General features: G+C 36.8%; 2 protein-coding genes across 15 annotated transcripts in view; both read right to left on the bottom strand.

The window, feature by feature from the left end:
- Positions 1 to 1,027: 1,027 nt before the first annotated feature.
- LYVE1 (lymphatic vessel endothelial hyaluronan receptor 1) lies at positions 1,028 to 11,421 on the bottom strand. Of its 2 annotated transcripts, none has more exons than XM_068147995.1 (7): positions 9,834 to 11,421; positions 9,177 to 9,267; positions 5,843 to 6,002; positions 5,597 to 5,736; positions 3,777 to 4,076; positions 2,946 to 3,024; positions 1,028 to 2,034 (listed from the first exon to the last, which is right to left on the bottom strand). In XM_068147995.1, exons 2-7 carry the CDS (start codon positions 9,256 to 9,258, stop codon positions 1,848 to 1,850), a joined length of 948 nt encoding a protein of 315 aa, XP_068004096.1. In that variant the 5' UTR covers positions 9,259 to 9,267; positions 9,834 to 11,421; the 3' UTR covers positions 1,028 to 1,847. The 2 variants fall into 2 exon arrangements, with proteins under 2 accessions (XP_068004096.1, XP_068004097.1); XM_068147996.1 differs by having other exon boundaries at positions 11,141 to 11,421.
- A 68-nt stretch (positions 11,422 to 11,489) lies between these two features.
- IRAG1 (inositol 1,4,5-triphosphate receptor associated 1) overlaps positions 11,490 to 20,314 on the bottom strand; it is a 77,768-nt gene continuing 68,943 nt past the window's right edge. For all 13 annotated transcript variants that reach the window (XM_068147984.1, XM_068147985.1, XM_068147986.1 and 10 more), the window contains 8 exons: positions 19,416 to 19,547; positions 18,537 to 18,678; positions 17,892 to 17,941; positions 16,545 to 16,652; positions 16,067 to 16,134; positions 15,793 to 15,912; positions 15,494 to 15,625; positions 11,490 to 14,874 (listed from right to left, as the gene is read on the bottom strand). In XM_068147984.1, the coding sequence (XP_068004085.1) occupies positions 14,634 to 14,874; positions 15,494 to 15,625; positions 15,793 to 15,912; positions 16,067 to 16,134; positions 16,545 to 16,652; positions 17,892 to 17,941; positions 18,537 to 18,678; positions 19,416 to 19,547 (993 nt within the window). In that variant the 3' untranslated portion in view covers positions 11,490 to 14,633. The remainder of the gene's footprint in view (positions 14,875 to 15,493; positions 15,626 to 15,792; positions 15,913 to 16,066; positions 16,135 to 16,544; positions 16,653 to 17,891; positions 17,942 to 18,536; positions 18,679 to 19,415; positions 19,548 to 20,314) is intronic.

The following is a 20,314-nucleotide window of genomic DNA, read 5'->3' as shown; positions in this document are numbered from 1 at the left end:
GGCATTTATCTTGTAGAGATTTATTTTAGAAAGTAAACACTTGGGGGGGGGGGGGGGAAAAGCACCCTTATTTAGATCTAAACCAAAAGCAACAAAATTTCAGCTAGAATGGAACTAGAAAACAATTCTCCAAATTTCTTTGGGTGTGAATGAGACAAGCTGAGAGAAAAAGAAGTTGATACCTGTGAAAGAGAGACATAGCTGTAGGACAGTAGGAGAAGTGATAGATAGGCAAAGAGTGCTTTCAGTCAGGGTGCCAGGAGAGGCACATGGCATTACTGCAGTATTTTATAAGAGTAATTACTTAACTGAATGGGAAGGCTGTATCTAGTGATTTTCTCTGTTGCACATTTTTTTTCTGCTGAAATTCAGTTGATGGGCATCTGAACTTAGTGCTTTTCAGAGCTGCAGCAGTGTAGATTTAAGGGCAGGGGTGGACTGAATATCAACACATTTCAAACTCTCAGAGACATGAAATACTTCTCTGCTATCAAGGAAAAAGTAAAAAGAAGAAAAAACAACAGAGAGACTCTCTTAAAGTATGCTATTAGCAATACCCTACAACTCCCTATCTGGTGGAATACATAAACAGTGGACAATTTTTAGATTTTTGTCAATCAAAAATATGGAAGTTTGTACCCAGTATCCTACACTGCAAACCCCACAATATAGGTGAGCAGTTCTATTGGTACGTGATTTAACGGCGTGTTTTCCAAGCTGTTTGATCTAAAAAGAAACTTCCTTTGCTGTAGCAACCAGCTTCACATTCAAAAATGAGTTATCCAAACCATTTACTTAAGAAAATGTTTGATAAATTGCTAGTGTTCTTCTTTTATAAACAACTCATTAGTTCTTTAGAATAAAATAGAATAAACCATGTTGGAAGAGGCCTTCAAGATCATCGCGTCCAACCTATCACCCAACAACACCTAATCAACTAACCCATGTAACCAAGCACCCTGTCAAGTCTCCTCCTGAGACTTAAAGGTTACATGAGGTCTTTTTACCCTGAGACAGTTCATGAAAATAAATGTTCCAGACAACTGTGTCTACCATACTTTATTTTTTTAAACAACTTTTAAGGATTTGTAAATGTCCCATACTGCTGGAGATGTTTGTTATGAAAGCCACACTTAAATATACACAAAAGATTTTTAAATATAACTGTTAAGATACAGTTCAAGGGTGGTTTTTTTCCCCCCCTGTCAAATACCTGATGCAGAAGAATGATACAAGGGTTTAATAAATAAAACAATTATGGTAGGATGCAGATATCTAAGAAAATTATCAGTTGCTATATATATATACACACAAATATCAGCATCTCTGTACCCTTCCTTGGGTATCTGAATGACAGTGGATTGATCCTTTGATTTTTTTTTATTCACTTGTAAACAGATTTATTTCTTTTGTTTGTAAACAAACTTTTAAAAACCAGTATACCATTGCTTGATAGAAATAAGGTAATCTACATGAGGAAGAGCTACAGTATCAGCATTTTCTTGTAGACATTAATTTAGCAGACATCCTCCAGCCACGTAAAAAATGACATTTCATTGCATACTGATCTGAATTCTGTGGACATAGTTAACACACTGCATATAATTAATAGCATATTCCTAATTCTTCATTAAAGATGAAAAAGATAATATGGATTTTTCATTATTTCAAGTAAGTAAGATACCATGTTCTTCTGCAAGAGCATTCATAGCTAAAGATGAAATTATTAAATGTAAAGATAGAGAAAATATTAATTCATGAGTATTTACAATCACCCATGTTTAAAAGCATTGCTAAGTTCTGTGTGGTTGTTTTACACTTCTGTCAAGAAGTGTACATTCTTCCCCTTACACTTCTGCTTCTAGACATTTTACTGTGGCCTCAGGCTTGGTTTTAGACTCTTCTACATTTTTTCCATTATTCTTTGTTTCCTTCTCAGGTGTTTTGTCGTTTGAATTAGCCTCTTTGAGAGCAGTCGTTTCAACCACTTCTTTTTGTTGATTCTTCTGTGAAAATGGGAAAGTTCTCTTGTACCTTTAAATAATAAAACAGAAACACTGATATAGTTTGGTAGTATCACTCACATGAAATAAAGTGAAAAATACCTAGAATTAACTTTCTTTGAAATGCTCAAGCAAAAATGTCACAGAGAATAGTGCCATGCTAGATTATAGTATCATAGTATCAGTCAGGGTTGGAAGGGACCACAAGGATCATCTAGTTCCAACCCCCCTGCCATGGGCAGGAACACCCTGCACTAGATCAGGCTGGCCAGAGCCTCATCCAGCCTGGTCTTAAACACCTCCAGGGATGGGGCCTCAACCACCTCCCTGGACAACCCATTCCAGGGCTTTTTCAAGCAGTGTGCTTTTAAAATAAATATTTTTGTGGGATTTTGTTGGTTTTGTTTTTTTTTAAACAGATAATGTATATTCAGGATTTGTGGTACATACTGATAAATCCACCTGGGCTAGGATGTGAGAAAGGCACACAACTTTTTGATTTAATGATACACTTGTTGGAGATCTTTATGCATGACAGATGAGCCCAAAGATTTTTTTTTTTTTCTCCCCTGGACACAATCATAGTCCAGGAATAAAAACATTTATCTTGAGTGTGTCATGACAAAAAAACCAAACAAGAATGAAACTGCACAAACAGGCTTATGCACAAACAGATGCACACTTCAGTGTTGCTATCTTGGCACACTAGGCATGACTGACGTATCAGAAATAGGCAACATTTGGTTTTGGTTCCTTTTCTAAAGCAGGCAATGGCAGCAGCAACAACAAATTTTGTCTGCATAACAATGGGGTTTAGTCATTAATGCTGTTAAGTCATTATCCTTCCTTCTCAGCTCTTTAGCTATATATCTTAATATTCACTAGTTGTACTCTAGGACTTAACGCAGTCTAAGAGAAAAAGCAAAACAAACACAAACTTACTTTTTGATATAGCAGACTGATAGAACAACTGAAATCATGAAGAAGATGACTGCTAGTACAAGAAGTGCAGTGGGAATACCTAGAGAAAAAAGTGATGTGAGCACAGAGTTTTTGTATGTATTTAATTCTGCCTGAAGGCTCATGAGCATAACTCTGGGTTCTTCTAGAAACAGCCTAGTATAAGAGGTACATACACATCAACTGAAGAGCAGAGGCATTATGAATCTCAAAAAGTTAGCTACTTCTGCTGGATTTTTTAGAGAGAGCCTAAACCTGATATTTAGGCAATCCCTGACCTGATCTGCTCATTGGGTAGTTTTTACAGCCTATTTTGTAATTAACTTCCTTACATAAAAATGCTTTTCCTCATGTTTAGTCTATTTCTAAGTTGCTGTGTATTAGGATTCTTTATTCATACCTTGTATCTTTGAACACCTCTGTATTTGGATAACAGCAAATCTCCTTCATGCTTCCTTGGTTTTTGTTTTTAAGAGCCTGATGAACCTTCATCGCTCTGAGCACATGGTGTTAGCTAAGGCTTTCTCACAAAGTTATTACCCCAATCACATTAATCATAATAAACTTCCATCAATTTATATTAAAATACTATCAGAAATTATCAAACAAGATCTTCATTTTACTTTATTTTTAAATCCTCTGCTTTATTATAAGTTTGGCTTTTGCAAAACATAACACTCCTATCCTGCCCCCAGGTTCAGCTATATCAAAATGGATGCTGGAATAGCAAACAAAATAGCAGTAAGCAGTGTTACTACTTATATCTATGTAACTAGCCCTTCCGATTCAATAGCTGACATATGTGGCCTTTACCTCCAAAGACAACAGCATCATTTTTAAAGGCAGCATGGGAAGTGTCGTTAGGAGAGTCAGTCACTGAGTCTTCCTCTGGCATTTCTGTAGTGGTCCCCTCTGTTGGCAATATAGTTTCAGTTACACAGATTACACGAAATTTTTGGTTTCTCTTGGGCTGTTCTGACTCAGTCACATTGGGCACTGCTGTGATGTTCTCAGTCTCATCGGAGCCTGAATGTGTAGTTAAGTCCATTGTTGCACTTGGTGAAGGTAGTATGGTTGTAGTTGGATCTGGTTTACATGAATTAATCTGAACATCTGCAGAAGGGAAAAGAAATATATAAAAGTTGTGTTGGATGTTAGTTTTGTACTTACAGTACACCTGTAGTTATTGAAATTGTTCCTCAGACATTCCCTTTTGGAAATTGTTATTCACAAGAGCCTTACCCTATTTCAAACATGGGGTATCACTCAGATTATACACCTCTGACCATTACACACACAGTTAAACAATTCTTTTCAGCAAGTGTGGCACTCATTTTATAATTGCATACCAAAGACAAGATTCTTTCTGAAATGCATATAGAAACAAAAATGGCCTTCTGCAGAGTAGGAGATTCAACTGCAGATCCAACATTCAAACAGATTTCTGTTATATTATGTATATGTTAAAACATATGCATATAGTGTTGATACTTGAAACACTACTGTGATTTCCTGGAAACGAATGTAGCCCTTAAAACTTGGAGGTAAAGCAGGCACCAGTGTGAGATAAAGAAGTGATACAATTCTAATGGAGGTCAGGGATACTCAGAAATGAAGCCATTTAAATGATGTGAATGTCATCTATATAAAGCCATCACTGCAAGTGAAGTTCTGCATGCAAATGGAAGAGTTAAGTTGTGATTCATGCTCCTGTGAAAATGTGAGAATTCTTCCTTCCAGTGAAATTCTGTATTCTGTAAAGCTATAAAAATGTCACTCGAATAACAAGCAGGTTACAGCCTAAATAACAGGGAAACGACGTGTCTACCACTCTCCAAACGAATCCCCATGGGAAGCCTGATGACGCAGTTACATTCACAGAATAAAAAGCTAAGTGGCAGGAGCTTTACTTTTTCCACTACAGTTTTCAAGTGATTTTTGTATTTCTTTGGCACAAAGCAAATTGTCAGAACAAGCTTTTGCCAAATATTTTTGGTGAGAAATGCATAGAACAGACAACAATTTGACAATGAAAATAAAGAAAGGCAGAATCATCCCAGTGTTAAGTATACATTCCTTCTAGTTATATTTTAAACCATTCGTCAAGCTCAACTTTCTTCACATACTGTCACTATTTTTTTGGGGGGGGTGGGTGTTAAACAAAGCAGGCAATTTGGAAGTATTTGCTAGCTCTATAGCATTAACCACTATATTTCCTATTATCAAAAAAAACATTAGATTTTGCTGAAGTCCCCCACTCTTGGAATTTTGCAAGAAAACACACCACACACAGACACCCTGGTTAAAGATTCAATGCACCATCTTTAAAATTAGCATGCCTAAATAATCAAAACATATAAAGAGCATTGTGCTGACCTTACAGAACAACAAAACCAACTCTCTTTCATATGCTCTCATGGCAGCACCAAATTACGTTGGGCTCTCTGAACTGACTTTTTGTATATCTTGAAAGCTTTTTCCCCCCCAACAAAGTTTAGTTTGACATTTAAAACTGGGGTAGAAAGGGCCAACAAATTATAAGAACTCACTCACTTGTCATGCAGATATTAAAAAAATATCATAAAGCCCAAATCAAAACACACACAAAAAATGTAGTTCTCATGCTTACATACCTGAGGAATTGAAGCAGTAAACCTTAAATGTTTTAAAGGGTTCAGCATACCATTGCACTAGTCCAACGTTGCCCTTACCACATTTCTTATTGGATGTTAGCCTTGGAATGACAACAAATCCATCTTTCACCCATCCATAGCTACAATAAAATGCATCAGTCTTTTAAATATTAGATTTATCACCAGCATCAGGTAAGTGTAAAGGCATACACTAAAGGCAATGAAACATTAACTGACGTCATATACCTGCATGTTTCAAAACCATGATTCAAAGCCTTTTCAACTTGGTCTTTACTCGCCAGTTGGAGATTCAGTTGATTACATGCATTGCTTGCTTCTGAGAAATTCACTTTCTCCTCAAGATAAATTCCTACACCTGTGATCCTGCAAGGTGAAAGAATGGAACCTGTAATTTAGACATAAATATTCAGGGTTAGTGTTTGGATATTAACATTTATTCCTCATGAAGAATTTAAGATCTCATTCAACTGAATTGAATCCTGTTAAAGGTTTCTAGCTTGAGGATAGTAGAAAACTAGTTTTTAGCAGAAAAGACATACTTTAAAAATAGAACATATTTTCTTTACACAATAATTTTGGCTCTTAGACTAAATGTATGTACAGTTGGCATCTCAGTCATTACCTGGAGTCAATTTCTTACTAAAGACACTGTTACTTGTCATACTTGTCATACTTACTCACACAAAATGGGAAGACTAACCAGACAGGGTTTTTAACCTTGTTTTAAATTTAAATGACAAAACTAGCAGTTTTACTCAGGCACTGACTCTGTCAGTACACCACTTTTACCAATATGAGTTCTATCAAAAGTATTATATGCATTTTTTTATGGAAGTAATATTCCAGTAAGGATTTTATCATTATTAATATTCCTTTTTCCTCTTAAACTTCTCTCTTTTTTTCTTAAACTAGCATGATGCTTCCACCCCCAAGCCACTGTCATGTGTTCAATTTACTGAGTGCTTGGCAGGCAGGAGGGTAGGATAGGTTGGGTGAATTTATGACACTTTTCCCCATTCCTCTTCCACAGGCAGTTTATCCAGCTGTTTTAGCTAGCTAGAACTGGCACACTGATCATGATATCTGTGCCAAGAAATTAATAGCTTAGGTCTGAGTACACCTGCTGTACTTCCTTAACCTGTGTTAAGAACATAGGACACAATTCAGAGCCTGGCACAGACAAGAGGAAGGATATTACTCTTTTGCTTCCATATTTCACTGGAAGCATAGACTGGAAAGAATATTCCTTAGTTTTTGAGTTATGTGCAGTAATTGCCACATTAAATGAAGCACTTCAGCATTTCACTACAAACATTTCAGCCAACAGCCTCGGGTGTTACTTCCTTGCTCAGTATGCTTTTCAGATCATGTGCTTCCCAGGTTTGTAACTAATGAATACTTAATCAAAAACTATACATCAGAATGAAGAGAATGCACAAACTCTCAAGGCAGGATGATGCCTGCAGGCCCACTACATGACATCTTAGCAACAGAGGGTAGGTTGAATTTTATGAATGGACAGAGCTAGCAGCCAAATGACTCCTGTGATGAGAAGGGGATAAAACAATGACTAAGCTTGTGTGGAGTGTTAAAAGAAAGGCAGGCTTTTCACTCATTTCCTCACTGGGTGTGGTGGGAAATGGTTTCTGAGAAAAGAGGTATTTCTGCTCTCCTTATATTTAGTTTAACTGGACTTAAATGTTTGGTAGAGCAATCACTGAAATAGGCCCATTTTTCTCAGCAGCACTGGAGGCTGTGACCTGCTATTAGTACTCCCTAGTATGGGCTGAACACAGTCACATAGTGAGTGAGCCACTGAACACTTGAGTGGTCTCCATAGCCAAATTCTATTTGAATTCAGCACTGACCTGAGGATAAGAGAAACCCAAACATATTACAGGAGGATGCATCAAAGTTTTGTTGCTTGGTGAAGGTTATAGAATAATTTCAGTTTGGAAAGACCTTTAAGACCATCAAATCCAACCATTATTTAACTCTGCTAAGTTCCTTAGTACCACCACCATCTGTGTGACTTTTAAACACCTCCAGGGATGGTGATTCAACCACCTCCCTGAGGAGCCTATGCCAGTGTTTGCGATCCCTTTCAGTGAAGAAGTTCCTTCAAACGTCCAATCTAAACTTTCCCTGGTGCAACTTGAGGCCTTTCACAGTGGTGACAGCATCAGGTTTCACTGGCAGTCCCAGGTAGAGCGAGACAATGAGTGAGATACAGAGTTCACACATAAATCAGTTTGGGAAGAGCAGAAGATATACCTATAACACATGCCTGAACTCCATCCTGGAGACAAAGCTACCTACAACCTGAGAACTGAGTCCACCCATGAAGCCCAGTCAGTAAGTCACTGCAGGACATGCTACAACACAACTCAAGACACAGCTGGAGATCAACTCTGAGCTTCACTGGAGTTCTAGGACTAATGGGCAACAAGTGCATGAGTTGGTACTTCAAGGGAGAGGAACTAACAACTAGAAGGAATAGTCTTAAAACTCAAGCTCTCCATTTCCCTAATGAAAATTATTCAGTGGCTGGGATTGCTGGAGGATATTACTGTTGTTAGGTACTCCAGTGCTGTGGAATGTCAATAGACTTGACTATTTAATTTGCTCAGTCTAGGTTTCCTTCATAAACCTTTCAGTAGATAAGAAAATCAGTTATCTGCCACAATGGTGTGTGTTCCTTTACGCAGGTAGAACATGTATCTACTTGCAAATTACAGCAATACACCTGGAAACATCTGATGCGCATTGAGTATCTGCAGATATCCTAGCAGCTACTGCAACTAGAATAACTTGTGTTGATTCTGGAATTTGAAGGAGAAGCCATTTGAATTTCAGTAACACAGAGAAGAAAGGGGTATTATATAACCCTGAGTTAAAAAAATAGGTGGATGTAACAACAGTTGAAGAAGGAAGGGAGAACTGTGTGATAAGGCTGATGTTGGCAGTTCCCTATGCTTTGGTTTTTTTTTCAGATAAGTTTATACAAAAGAGGAACTTTTGTACACTATTTACAAGAGACAGGGATTGCTGCCTGGGAGATGAACTATGAGGTCCCTGCCACACATTTCCTTCAAAGCTGCAAATCAAGACAGCATCAGGGTATTGCCATATCAGAGCAAAACACTTCACATTAAGGACAGCATTTGATGACAGACACACAGAACTGATTTCGTATGTGTATTACACTCTGAAGATTGTACAACGCTGTTCACTCTGGTATTTTAAATAACACAAAATAAAATCACATTTCAACAGATCTTAACTGAATGCTAAATGCAACCCCAAAGCTTTAAACAAACATTCAGACAATACTGCTGTAGTATTTAGACAGTAAGTAGGTTAGACTAACTGTGAAAGTTCCCCTATGTGCTAGAGTAGTTTTCACTGCACTGTATTCCCAAAATCCTGTGGTTCCCTATGCTCGAAACACATTTACACACACTCCCTTACCCCATTGTTTTGGCAGTTCTAGCTAATTTTTCCCAAGTACTTTCTTTCTGTTCATTTAAGAGACTTTTAAAAATGGGACTTTACTTACCTGATATATAGTAATTTTGAGCCATGAATGTCATAACCCAGATGCAAAACACTGCTGAGGTAACTCCACAATAAGATGCCATTGTCACCAACTAGGAAAATTGAGAAATACAAGGTGATTTGTCTCCTGTGCTAAGAAAAGTTGATACTGGATGCTGTCAGGCCACCTTTGAGATGACTTCTTGAAAGCAACTTCAGCTGTCACTGCACAGCTTCATAGAAAGATTGTCAGAGCACATGCATTGACTGTCCCACTCAAAGGTGAGGTCACTGCCTGGAAATCCCTAATCACCCTTTACACTTTCTTTCATGTAGGGCTCGCTGGAAAATTTAACTACTGCTGACTCAGAAAACACAGCTGAGGAAGGGAGATAAGACTGTTAGACTTGTAAGTCAGTAAATACTTTAAAAGAAGTTTTTCTTTTGCTGTTTTTTCCTGTTTTACTGATTAACAGCTCATTACTCATGTTGTCTATTCATCTGGTAAATAAAATGAATTCTCTGCTGTATCACAGCATGCCAGGCAGGGTTTTTCTTTTTCAATTGAAAGGACATACAGCCCCCACTATCCTATTTATCTTGATTTACTACTTTCACATTCCTTTGCCTTGGAGTTCCAAGGCAAAATATGTACCATAACACAGAGATAATACGATACCTATCATAATGGGATTCCCTGTGACACGGGAGGGACAAAGGTGGGAGCCAGTCCCATCACTGCTGCTTTGTGTGGAGTTCCAGCAAACAGCGATTCCAACGGACTGATTCAAAACACAGATGATCTTCATGGCTGTAACTTAGAAAACCTTCATCAAGTCTTAGCAAAGAAACAGTTGGTTTTGCAGAGATTTCAACAAATGCAGAGCAGGAATGGAGTTCAGGAGATCAGCTAGTTCTCTTTACTGTCAGTATGATCACCTGTGTTTATATTATTCTTGACAGATGTTTGTCTAGCCTGTTCTTAAAGGCTTCCAGTGAAAAATTCCTAACATTTCCTCATACACTCTATTCCAAAGCTGCACTGTCCTTTACTGTTCAAAGGTACTCCCTAATCTAAACTGACTTACCTGTACTGTGGTGTAAACCTATCGCTTCTTTTCCTGTTGGAAATGATATTGAAAAGGAACTGCCAAGTATTTCCTACCATGAAAATTTACCAAAGCTGGGCTTCTGACATTTTTAATTGTGCCTATTATCCTCACTTCAGCAAAGTTTCTTGACTCAAATGCCATTCATACTACTGCTGTTTATGAGGGGTTTTAGCTGGAAAAATGAGATAAGCACTTTTGTAACACCAAACAAAAATATAAGCTCTGTCATATGGTTTTGTAAGAGCAAACTACATATTAGGAGACAGAGAAAAATAATTTTATAATGATGAAGTGAGACTGAAATAAAATTTTATTTTTGTCCATTTCTTTGTTTTCCTATTTCAGCTGTTCCAAAACATTGTGGAAAATCACTTAGCTGGACAGTAACAGTACAAAAGGTCTTTAACCTGTTTATGGGTCTTCATCATAACATGTAAAGTGAAAACCCCCCAGCAGCCTTATACTGAATATTTAATTATCATTGGACCCACACCATCTCATGCTAGCATGCTCTAAAATGCTGATGAGGACTGCTGAACAGAAAACTTTTGCTTTGGGAGAAGAGACTTAACTGTTCCCTACAATCATTTGGAAAGAAACCTTGACATCTGAACAAAAGGAGAGGAAACAAGTTTTTTAAAAAGAAGTTTCTGTGGAAAATACTTTTCCTGGTAACAGTAATTCACTTCAAAGTTGTCACTGTCCCAAAGATTTTCTCCTTGACACAGACCATCAGAAATTCAGAAATGGCATGTTCTTTGTGGAAACTGAGGGTTGTCTCCTTCCTGATGGCCTGTCAGTTCATCTCTCCACAGAGCTCAGGTTTCCCAGACCTCCCAAGCCTACCAGAACACAAAAAATAAAGAATCCTAACCTTTCACTTGATCTCCTTTGGTTACTGATTTCCGTTGTGGCTTTCCATGTTCAACCTCCTCAGTGACAGGCTGCCTCCCTCTGAAGCAGGAGTTAAACTCTTGCCAGGATTTGTTTCCTCTCTCATCTTGTTTCTAGTGTATGACTGTGACGACCCTGCTTACACTTTCTCTTTTGAAACATGGGTTTGCTTGCTGCTTCTACATCATTTTCCTGAAGAAGTGAAAGACTAAGAACAAAATCTTTGGTATGTGTAACATGGCACATTAAGCAGTATGTATTTCATAAGACCATAGCCATTTGTATGCAGACAGCATGCAAGTAAAAAACAAACCCTTAAGGTTGCAACATTGAGGACTTTGAAAACGCACTTTTATTTCAAAACTCAAGTATGTGATACTATACAGTACAATACCAGCACACTTGTGCAAAATCTTACAATATTACAAATTTAAATATGATACACAAAAATAGTGCCCTTTAAAAATTCCTTTTACTAGAAACATCTGTGCTGTGCAGGAAAAACAATAACAGTGTCTTCTTAAAGCAGAAAAATAAATATTGCACCTCAAGAAAACTATTTCAGTGTTAATAGCATAAATAATAGATCTATTTCTGGGTATCTGATGTGATCTTTGAACAGAGAAGAGGGTGGGTTGGTTGGTTTGTTTGTTTTTTCCCCAGACAAAGCAAACTTTGCATCCAACAGATACAATTACATTTAGAGTAGCTTCTGAGCTCAGTCTAGTGTCCTATTAAAAAAGGTGTCTTCATCAACTAACTGAAAAATATAAGCAGAAATATTTGATGTGCTGTTAGTCATTGTGGTTCATTATTTTTAGTGAACAGTTTGCTCAAAGTAGTTATAAAAAGAACAACAATTCTTTTAAACAAAACCTCTCTCTTCATCTTTCCATCCCTGTTAAAATGTTTTGCCTGTTTCTTCACAACAATTAATAACTTTATGGCTAAATAGTACTTGTCTGAGATGTGCAAGTAGTTCAGTTCAAATCAGTACAACTATTTGTGGAAATTCACTCTTGTGCACTAAGTTCACAAAAAGTCAGTGTGCTGAATTTCAAGAGGATGGAGTACTTGTTCACTCACTGACCAAAAAACCCCAAAACATAGCACATGAGTAACATTAAGGAGATCAAGAATTCTCTTCATATCAAAAACCCTCTATACATACTTGAAGTGTTGAGCCCACACCGGTGCAGACTCAAATAAGAGCAATTTAATTAGATTATAAGCACTGTTAATCACTTTTCTCACTGCAGCTCAACATTTCCACAATCACATAATCAAATATGTGCTATAATTTTTGGCACAGAGAATTCTGAATTTTAGGCCTATTTCCTTTTGATTTTTATTGCCTCATGAAGTTATCAGCATTAAAGAATATTAAATCAAAGAAGCTGATTTTTAATAAAGTATTCAAAGAAAACTGACAAGCTTCTTCAACCCTGTAAGTACATAAAATGTCCCCCTAGTTCTCCATAATCAGATATTCTAACTGAACCATACACATACCAAGTAATTTGCAAGAAACCTTCTGCTGTCTTATACTTTACCAATTACAATTTTAGACCAAATGACACTTCCCTACTATCCTTTTTGAACTTCCTTAAGCACACTATTCCTCAACAATATATGCTTCAAATTAAGAACAAACCTCACAACTGCTTATAGACCTGCCACTAAGTGGTAGTGGTCAGCTTTTAACATTTAACTTATTGATTTTTAATTTTTATTTTCTTTTCCCATTATCTAAATATCTCTTAAGAAACATGTGTTTAAAGAGGTAACAAACAAAATTCACCAGCAGTATATCTGCTACTAGTGCCAGAAATGCGAAATAAATTTCTGACTGAGTTAGAAACTTTTCTTTCATAGTCAGCTTGAGGTTCAGTGTTTACACCAAAAGAAGAGAATACTAACAGCATCTGAACTGAAATTACAGTACTTCATAACATACTTAGCCCTCAGATGGTAAACAGACCTGTTAGTCAGTCAGAAGTGCCAGAAGAATGCAAGACACAAGTGCAATCAAGTATCACACTGATGTTGGTACTGTGGTTAGAATTTAGCATATAACTATGGAAAGACAAACATAGTTTATCTTCAATCAGAAGTGGCATTCAGTAGGTGCATGTGGTATATCTCAAGTGACATGCATTTTGGTCTCAGCCCTGGGTGGTGTGGATTTTATTACAGATAATGGTTTAACCATTTTGAAAATGTCAGGCTTTTACATTCTTGTCTAAGAACTCCAGCTCCCAAACAGGCACATCTGTTGAAAAACCAGGGCAAAAGATTCATCTGTCATGACCTGATCATTTAGCATTGAAAGCACATCCGAACAATTAGATACATGGCATCAGGTTCTGAAAGTGAACTACTAAAAACATGCAGTGACCTCTCTAAAGCCAACAATGCTTCATGTCCTGATTCATCTAGGCACTGGTGGGGTTTTGGATCTATGAAGAACTGTGTTCCTGGTGCAGATCTCAAAGGATACCTATTTCCTGTGTTAGCAGGAGGGCAGAGTCTGCTTAGTGTGACCAGCTTTATACAGAGACTTGAAGGCTTCTGTTTATTTTTTTCCCCCAATAGATAATTGAAGATTGTTTCTCCTGTCCAAATCTGCTGTAGTTTTATTGCTTGAGCAAGATATCTAAATTTCCACACAGCAACTACTTTTTGCAGTAACCAATACTGACTCTAAGTGGCATACACAAATTTGTTGCAAAGCATGTCCCTTTGATGTAGCAGAAGTTCCCAGATTTATTTGTGATATCAGCTGTGCCATCTCAATGACATTGTAGGATTTGGTGTTTATCCCATTTGAAAAGAGAGTGGTGGTCCCATTTTTAAAGTATATCTTAAAAGATGTTTATGTAGATACTTAGGATTCCATTTAAATAATCTTCCAGATAATTTATCTTATAAAATTACATTATCAGCAAGGTATTTGGTCTGATAATATAATTCTAATCTTCCACAGAAGAGCTTCTATTCCTGCCCAATAATCCTGAATAAAGAAATTGATTGGACTCTTAAAGCCCATATGACCTAAATGCCATTAGTTCTTCAACAATCACCAATAAATTCAGGAGATGCAAAATAAAGCACTAACTGAAACTGTAGGGGTTACAATTTTCTTCAAAACCACAGCAGAGATGTCAATGTTCTGTGCAAATCATTCTTTTAAAAGTCTTGCTGGTTGCTTATTACTGCCCCAACCTTACCATGATTCAATGTTACTTTATTTGCATCAGTCATTTACAAGAGGACAGATGGGATTATTTACCAGTGTGTCATTTTGGGAAGGCATGTTCACAATGTATCCTCAAACCTGATGGTGTGGAGTAATTCACTTGGCTAAGAGATTACATGTAACAGCCTTAAGGATGACTAAGCACTACCTTTGGGAATAGTGTTCTAATATGCATACTTGCTCAGGTACCATAAATACATGGTTGATCCTTTTATTATTCAGCACGTTGCTCTTGTTGAAATCCTGAATTCCACCAGGAATTTTGATGGGCAGCAGAACAGCTGGCCTTCCCTTCAGGTCCTTCTGACTTTTCATCACAGGAGTTGTATGAATGGTAGATTCCCAACACCACAGCAAAAATGATTATTGCAGCCACCACAAGCCATACCACATTCCAGTGTTTATACAGTTTGGGGTACAGTATATGTAAATAATTAATGATGACTTCAAGTCTGCTGTAAAATTAAAAGAAGAATGTTATATATTAATCATATGCAAAAGTATTAAGTTTTTCTGTTTGAGAATGTCATGGATATATGGTTCACCATATCCAGCATAGTGCTGTTCTGCTGCATCTACACAGCTTTCAGATGCCAGTCCAAGTCAGAGCAAGTCCAGCACAGCTGAGAAGCTTGTCTTAATCTGCATTCACCTTGCAGATGCACTGAAAGACTCACCAGTGAAGACCCTTCAGGAATAGCATATGGCACAAATATGGGCATCAGATTCCTGAACTACAACTTCCATGAGACAGTGCATGCCTATCAAGAAATATATTCTGACATCTAAAGAGCTTTTGTGGAATATTTTTTATCTGAAATCACACCCAAGCCCCATCAAGATGAAGCCTCTTGATGTCAACATACAATTTGAGTTGAAATACCAAAATAAAAAGTTTTGTATTTTGTAATGATGTTATCTCAGAATAGGCCTTTCTGTGGAAATACTATTTCAAATGTGCTCCCCTAGACTGAAAGAAAACATATCACCATAATACTGCAAAACACTCAGTTGGGTACCACAAGTAGAAAAAAGCGGTTCCTCTTGCATGGACATATTATACTACTGTCTCACCTGCTTTTCAGGTTTTTTATCTCATCTTCATTATCACTTTCTTCATGTTCATCAGGACTTTCCTTTGGTGTCTCTTCATCTTCTTCCTTCAGTTCCTGAAGTTCTTTGGTTTTCTTCAAGCCTTCCTGATAGCTTTAATGTACAAAACATATTTCTTAGTCCAGCATGCAATATAAGCTTGTTCTTATGTAATGAAAAATTAGCTTTATGTTTTGTTATATATAATAAAACACAGTTCTGCAGTGTTGCAGAACTTGGACAATAGTAAAAAATAGCTAAAACCCATAAATTGTTCCCACCCTTTGTTATATGCTTCCTCTTCTATCTTGGCTTTAGTTTCAGGATTTATCTCTTCCAATCCACTCTGAGTTAGCACAGAAGTAGAGGTTTCACAGTCAGATTCTCCATTAGTCTTTCCACTGCCCAGACAAAAAAAAAAAAAAGACAAACAGAAAATAACACAATTGAAATGTATTATATTTGGAGGAAAAATAGAAGGAAAGATAGAAATGAAACCATTTTCATTTCATACTAGAATTTAATAGGTAATGAGATGACCTAGCAACAACTCACTTTTCTAAAAGTGCTGGCAGAACAGGAGTAGATGTTAGATTGCTCCTTCCATTACTAGGTGATTCAGACTGTAAGAAAAGAAGAGCAAAAAAATGTTACATCCATTCATACATTTCAAAGGATTCTTCAGTAAAATAACAAAGTCAATGAGCTGCTTAGGTTTTCTTCCTGCACCCATGAGCAAGGCATCTTTAATATGGAGCTACTCTGTTTACTTCTTCCAGGAGAGGTCTTTCTTCATCATATATTGATCACTGAACAGCAAAATTACTCTATTGCTTCTCTCCATATTATCTTGGGAACATGAATTTGTTAGCTGAGTTTTCAATGGAAAATTTTAAATTAAAAAAAATTCATAATAAAGTATGGTAAACAAACACACTTGGTTCCTGAAACAGCTGACTCTGAGTACATAGTAACTAAATTGCACAAACAGATTGTCATCTTCTTGTCTACAGAAAGTGTGAGGTTTGCTTACCAGGGATGGCATTGAAGGTATAGGTGAAGCTGTTGGTGACTGACCAGGAATGTTTAAGGAATTAAATTTAGGAACAACAGCAACACTGACTCTCCTCCGAGGCATATTCTGTGAGAAACAAGATTTTTTTTTACTTCTATCATATAGTAAGATAGTCTGAAAAACAACTGTACAGTTTAATAGGTATGGTAAAGATGTAGATTGATGTTGCCTGAAGGAAAGGAGAGTTGGGAGCAAAATCCAAGCACTTACAGCTTCATCTGACAGCTTCATCTTAGTGCATACCCAAAACCTTCTGAGATCCTGCCCTAGGTACATTTAGAGAAGAACAGTGATCTTGGTTCTAGATAAAAGTAACTATAACTAATCATTAATGGCAGAGGTTTATCTAATATGCTCCTGAAAAGCTGTGCTGAGGAGTCTGCAGTCCATTCTAGTGTTTGGGATGGGGTCTTTCTCCCTCACCTTTATTATTTGTACTTGTACTTTTCTGTACTTTTGCTTCAACTTATCTAGTTCTCATTCTGAAATCCAGTCATGCCCTCAGCATGCTCTGTGCTTTAATTCTTTCTATCCAGCACTCAGAAATGACAAGAATAAACTAAACAAAGAACTATGACCCAAGTGAATAAAAATGTGGAAAGAAATAGCAGACTGAATATAATGCCCCTGACCACCAAATTTCATAATGGTCACACAGGGACATGGTTCTCTCAAATCACTTGTCTTACAAAGTTTTTTAGGAAGTTTAAACTTGATCCCCAACACTGGGATTTTTTTTGCAGAAATAGAACTTTAGTCATGTTGAAGTTATTCCTTGGTAAAAGCAAAACAACCTGAGACCATCTCTCACTCTGAATGCTTTGTCAGACCAAAGAAGATATTATGATGGTAAGTGAAAAATGAGTCCCACTTAAGAATAACTATTTACATCTAAGGCACATTCATCATGATACAATTCTTAAGATAATGAGAATGGTATAATGATGGAATTCCAAACCATATAATAAGTTTTGATCCAATGTTCAGCTTCCTCACTAAGGAACTAGAATAAAGCACAGGACCTAAGCCATTCTCTGGAGCACATGTATGAGGCCTGGTATACAAATATTGTTCAATAAATAGGTCCTTTTATTATTTACAGATTCACAGTAAGCACTGCCATTACTCCACAAAATCCTAATCACATGTCCAAAATTACAAAGCATTTACACTAAATTCCATGAACAATACTGAAAATTTGCCAGCACAGTGCTTTGAACACAGCCTACAAAAGTGAGTGTATGTAGACAAAGAAATCTCACTACATAAAATGTTCACTTAATTTTCTTTATGATGTAGAAATACCTTTCCAACAGTAAGAGACATGGATCTAGATGCACGAGGTACTCCATCTTCTGCACAAAAACAGTAAACAAAGAACATTCTTAGATTATATGAGTATCTGTAAATTGTATTAACAGAGCCCTTGCTTGTATTTCAAACACAGATATAGAATCTTTATGCAGTATCTGTAGTGACTGCATATTTATCTGTCATGTACTTCTTGTACCTTTACTATCTTTACTGAGATCAGACAAAACCCTTCTATTTGCCTGCATATACAACATCTTGCAAAAGAAATTAATCATATATCAGTTTCAGAAAGGGTTGAAGAAAACCCCAGTTTAAATAATTCTTTCATCATTTGTCATCTAAGTAGTTGCATTAAAAACTGTGCAAGATACCCATGTGTGCAAGAGGCCAATGAAAATATCATTTGTCTCATCAGAATTAGGTAAATGACAGTGATTTTAAATTACCACACCAGAGCACTAAGTATGACTTACAGGAAATATTTGAACTGTTAGATCTGTAGCTTTTTGGAAGCTACTCCTGCAGATCAGAACTTTGTGAACAGGCTTCACTATACTTCACTTTTTGTTGTTAATAGCATCAACAAATATTTGTACAGAGGCAAGAAACACCCTTAAATATTTATTTTTTTTTTACCAGATGCACCATAGCTCCTGCTAGAATTCTGATTGGCAAGTTTCTTGAACTCCATTAGTTCAGCATGATCCTTTTCATATGTTCTTTTCAGGTTTTCCACATACTGCATCATTACTTCTGTTGCCTTTGACATACGCTTCTCCTAAGGAAGAGGGGAATACTGAGGTAACCTCTACACTTCTCAAACAAATTGTGTGCCTCTATGTGTATCCTCTTGTCAAGGCTAGATATGGAATAGTTTTTCTTCAAGAAACAGTAGTACCTTTGATTCCTAAGCTAGTCAGAACACAAATAGACATGCATCCATATATATCCACAGAGTATTACAATTTTTCATATATTTATACAATATGCCTGTGTGCCTACCTTATTATTTAGATTGTGTAGGAACATTGATTTTCAAACCTCCAAAGGTTTTAGTCACTGTCATGAGTTTACTTTAGTGGGCAGAGGCAACTGCCTTGAAGCTGGGAGATAGTTGCTGTGTTCTCATTTCTACCACCTCTGTTCTTGTTTATAGTTGTCTGACTAAGTTATTGCTACAGGCAGGTGGCTGAACTCAATGAGCTTTGTGACTTAGAAAAGTTTTCTTATTCATGATGCACTGTTGTAAAATAATTTTCATCTGATGCAGCTATAGTTCTGAATAATATATATGCTCCTGCTGTACAGATGTTGAATTGATTCACGGGTAATATTCTATCTGAATTATATTTCCAGGCTGAAATAGTGTCTATTCTGACACTACAACAAATATCTTTAATCTGTCAAAATAGCAAATAAAATTCAGAGGGCTAATACAACCTCTAGCTATGGCTGAAAAAGAGAAAAGAGTGAATGTGTGCAGCCAGGATGTACTCAACATCAGGATGTTCTTACCTGGCGAACAGCTCCAACCATCTCAGCACGACTAGAGAGTCTAGCAGCTAAACGCCGCAGAACAGCAATATCCTCCAATAGCTTCTGGTAAGCTTCTCTGTGCTCATAGTGATGCCATAAATGAGCTGAAGACTGAAGTGAAAATACATAAGCTTTATTGTCATTTCTTGTCACACTTAGTTCAAATGAAGTAGCCTGAGCCATGGAAGTGGGGTAGAAATGTCTAGGCAGAACTACACAGGGATAGAAATATCCCCAGAGGAGTGTCATCGCTATCACCATAGATAACCTAGAAACTGCTCTTACTCTGTTTCAGAATAGAACATCAACTATCACAAGCTTGATAGGAAAACAACATAAAGACTGGTAGAGCTGTTATTGAGCCATATAATGTGTCTGTCCTACAGACATGGAGATAATTTCCCACTGAGATTGGAACGAATCTAGGTCTAATGTGGTACTGATTATGCTTGTGAGTTTATTCCATGGTATAGACTAAAAACTGCCATAAAATGCCAGTTTCCACTTTGTTATAAATTACATGACAAAGCTTGTAAAAGCCAGGCTCTGGTGTGTGAACTGCATGAAGGAGGAAAAAGCTAATCTCATCTGTCCCATGCTGGCAACATGGTCTTTGGTGTATAATTAGAGATAGTTAAGTGAAATATATGTCAAATCTAACAGTTTTAAGAGCCCTTATATGCTAGTTATAAAATTGTGTATGCATGAAAAATGTTAGAATAAATAATATTCTGAGATTTAACAGGTTATTTCTTCTTGCTCTTTAAACAAAGAACAGAGCAAAGAGCAGGTTTGATATTCCAGATGAAAAGATGTAAACACCACAACCTTTTCTTCAGTTGTATCCTTTCTTACTTGATGATTTTCTTGATAAATAG

Source organism: Melanerpes formicivorus, unplaced genomic scaffold (genome assembly GCF_026170545.1).
Source record: "Melanerpes formicivorus ecotype bairdi unplaced genomic scaffold, bMelFor1.0.p_v2 SCAF_16, whole genome shotgun sequence".
NCBI classification, from domain to species: Eukaryota; Metazoa; Chordata; class Aves; order Piciformes; family Picidae; genus Melanerpes; species Melanerpes formicivorus.
The sequence above is the reverse complement of the archived record's forward strand: the minus strand, read 5'-3'. Positions and strand labels throughout refer to the sequence as shown.

Excerpts from the sequence above, each read along its gene's own strand:
- LYVE1 (XM_068147995.1), bottom strand. The coding sequence starts at position 9,258 with ATGGCATCTTATTGTGGAGTTACCTCAGCAGTGTTTTGCATCTGGGTT. Across the intron at positions 6,003-9,176 it reads TCAAAATTACTATATATCAG|GTTCCATTCTTTCACCTTGC; the intron begins GTAAGTAAAGTC and ends TCTAAATTACAG. Across the intron at positions 4,077-5,596 it reads TTACTGCTTCAATTCCTCAG|ATGTTCAGATTAATTCATGT; the intron begins GTATGTAAGCAT and ends TCCCTTCTGCAG.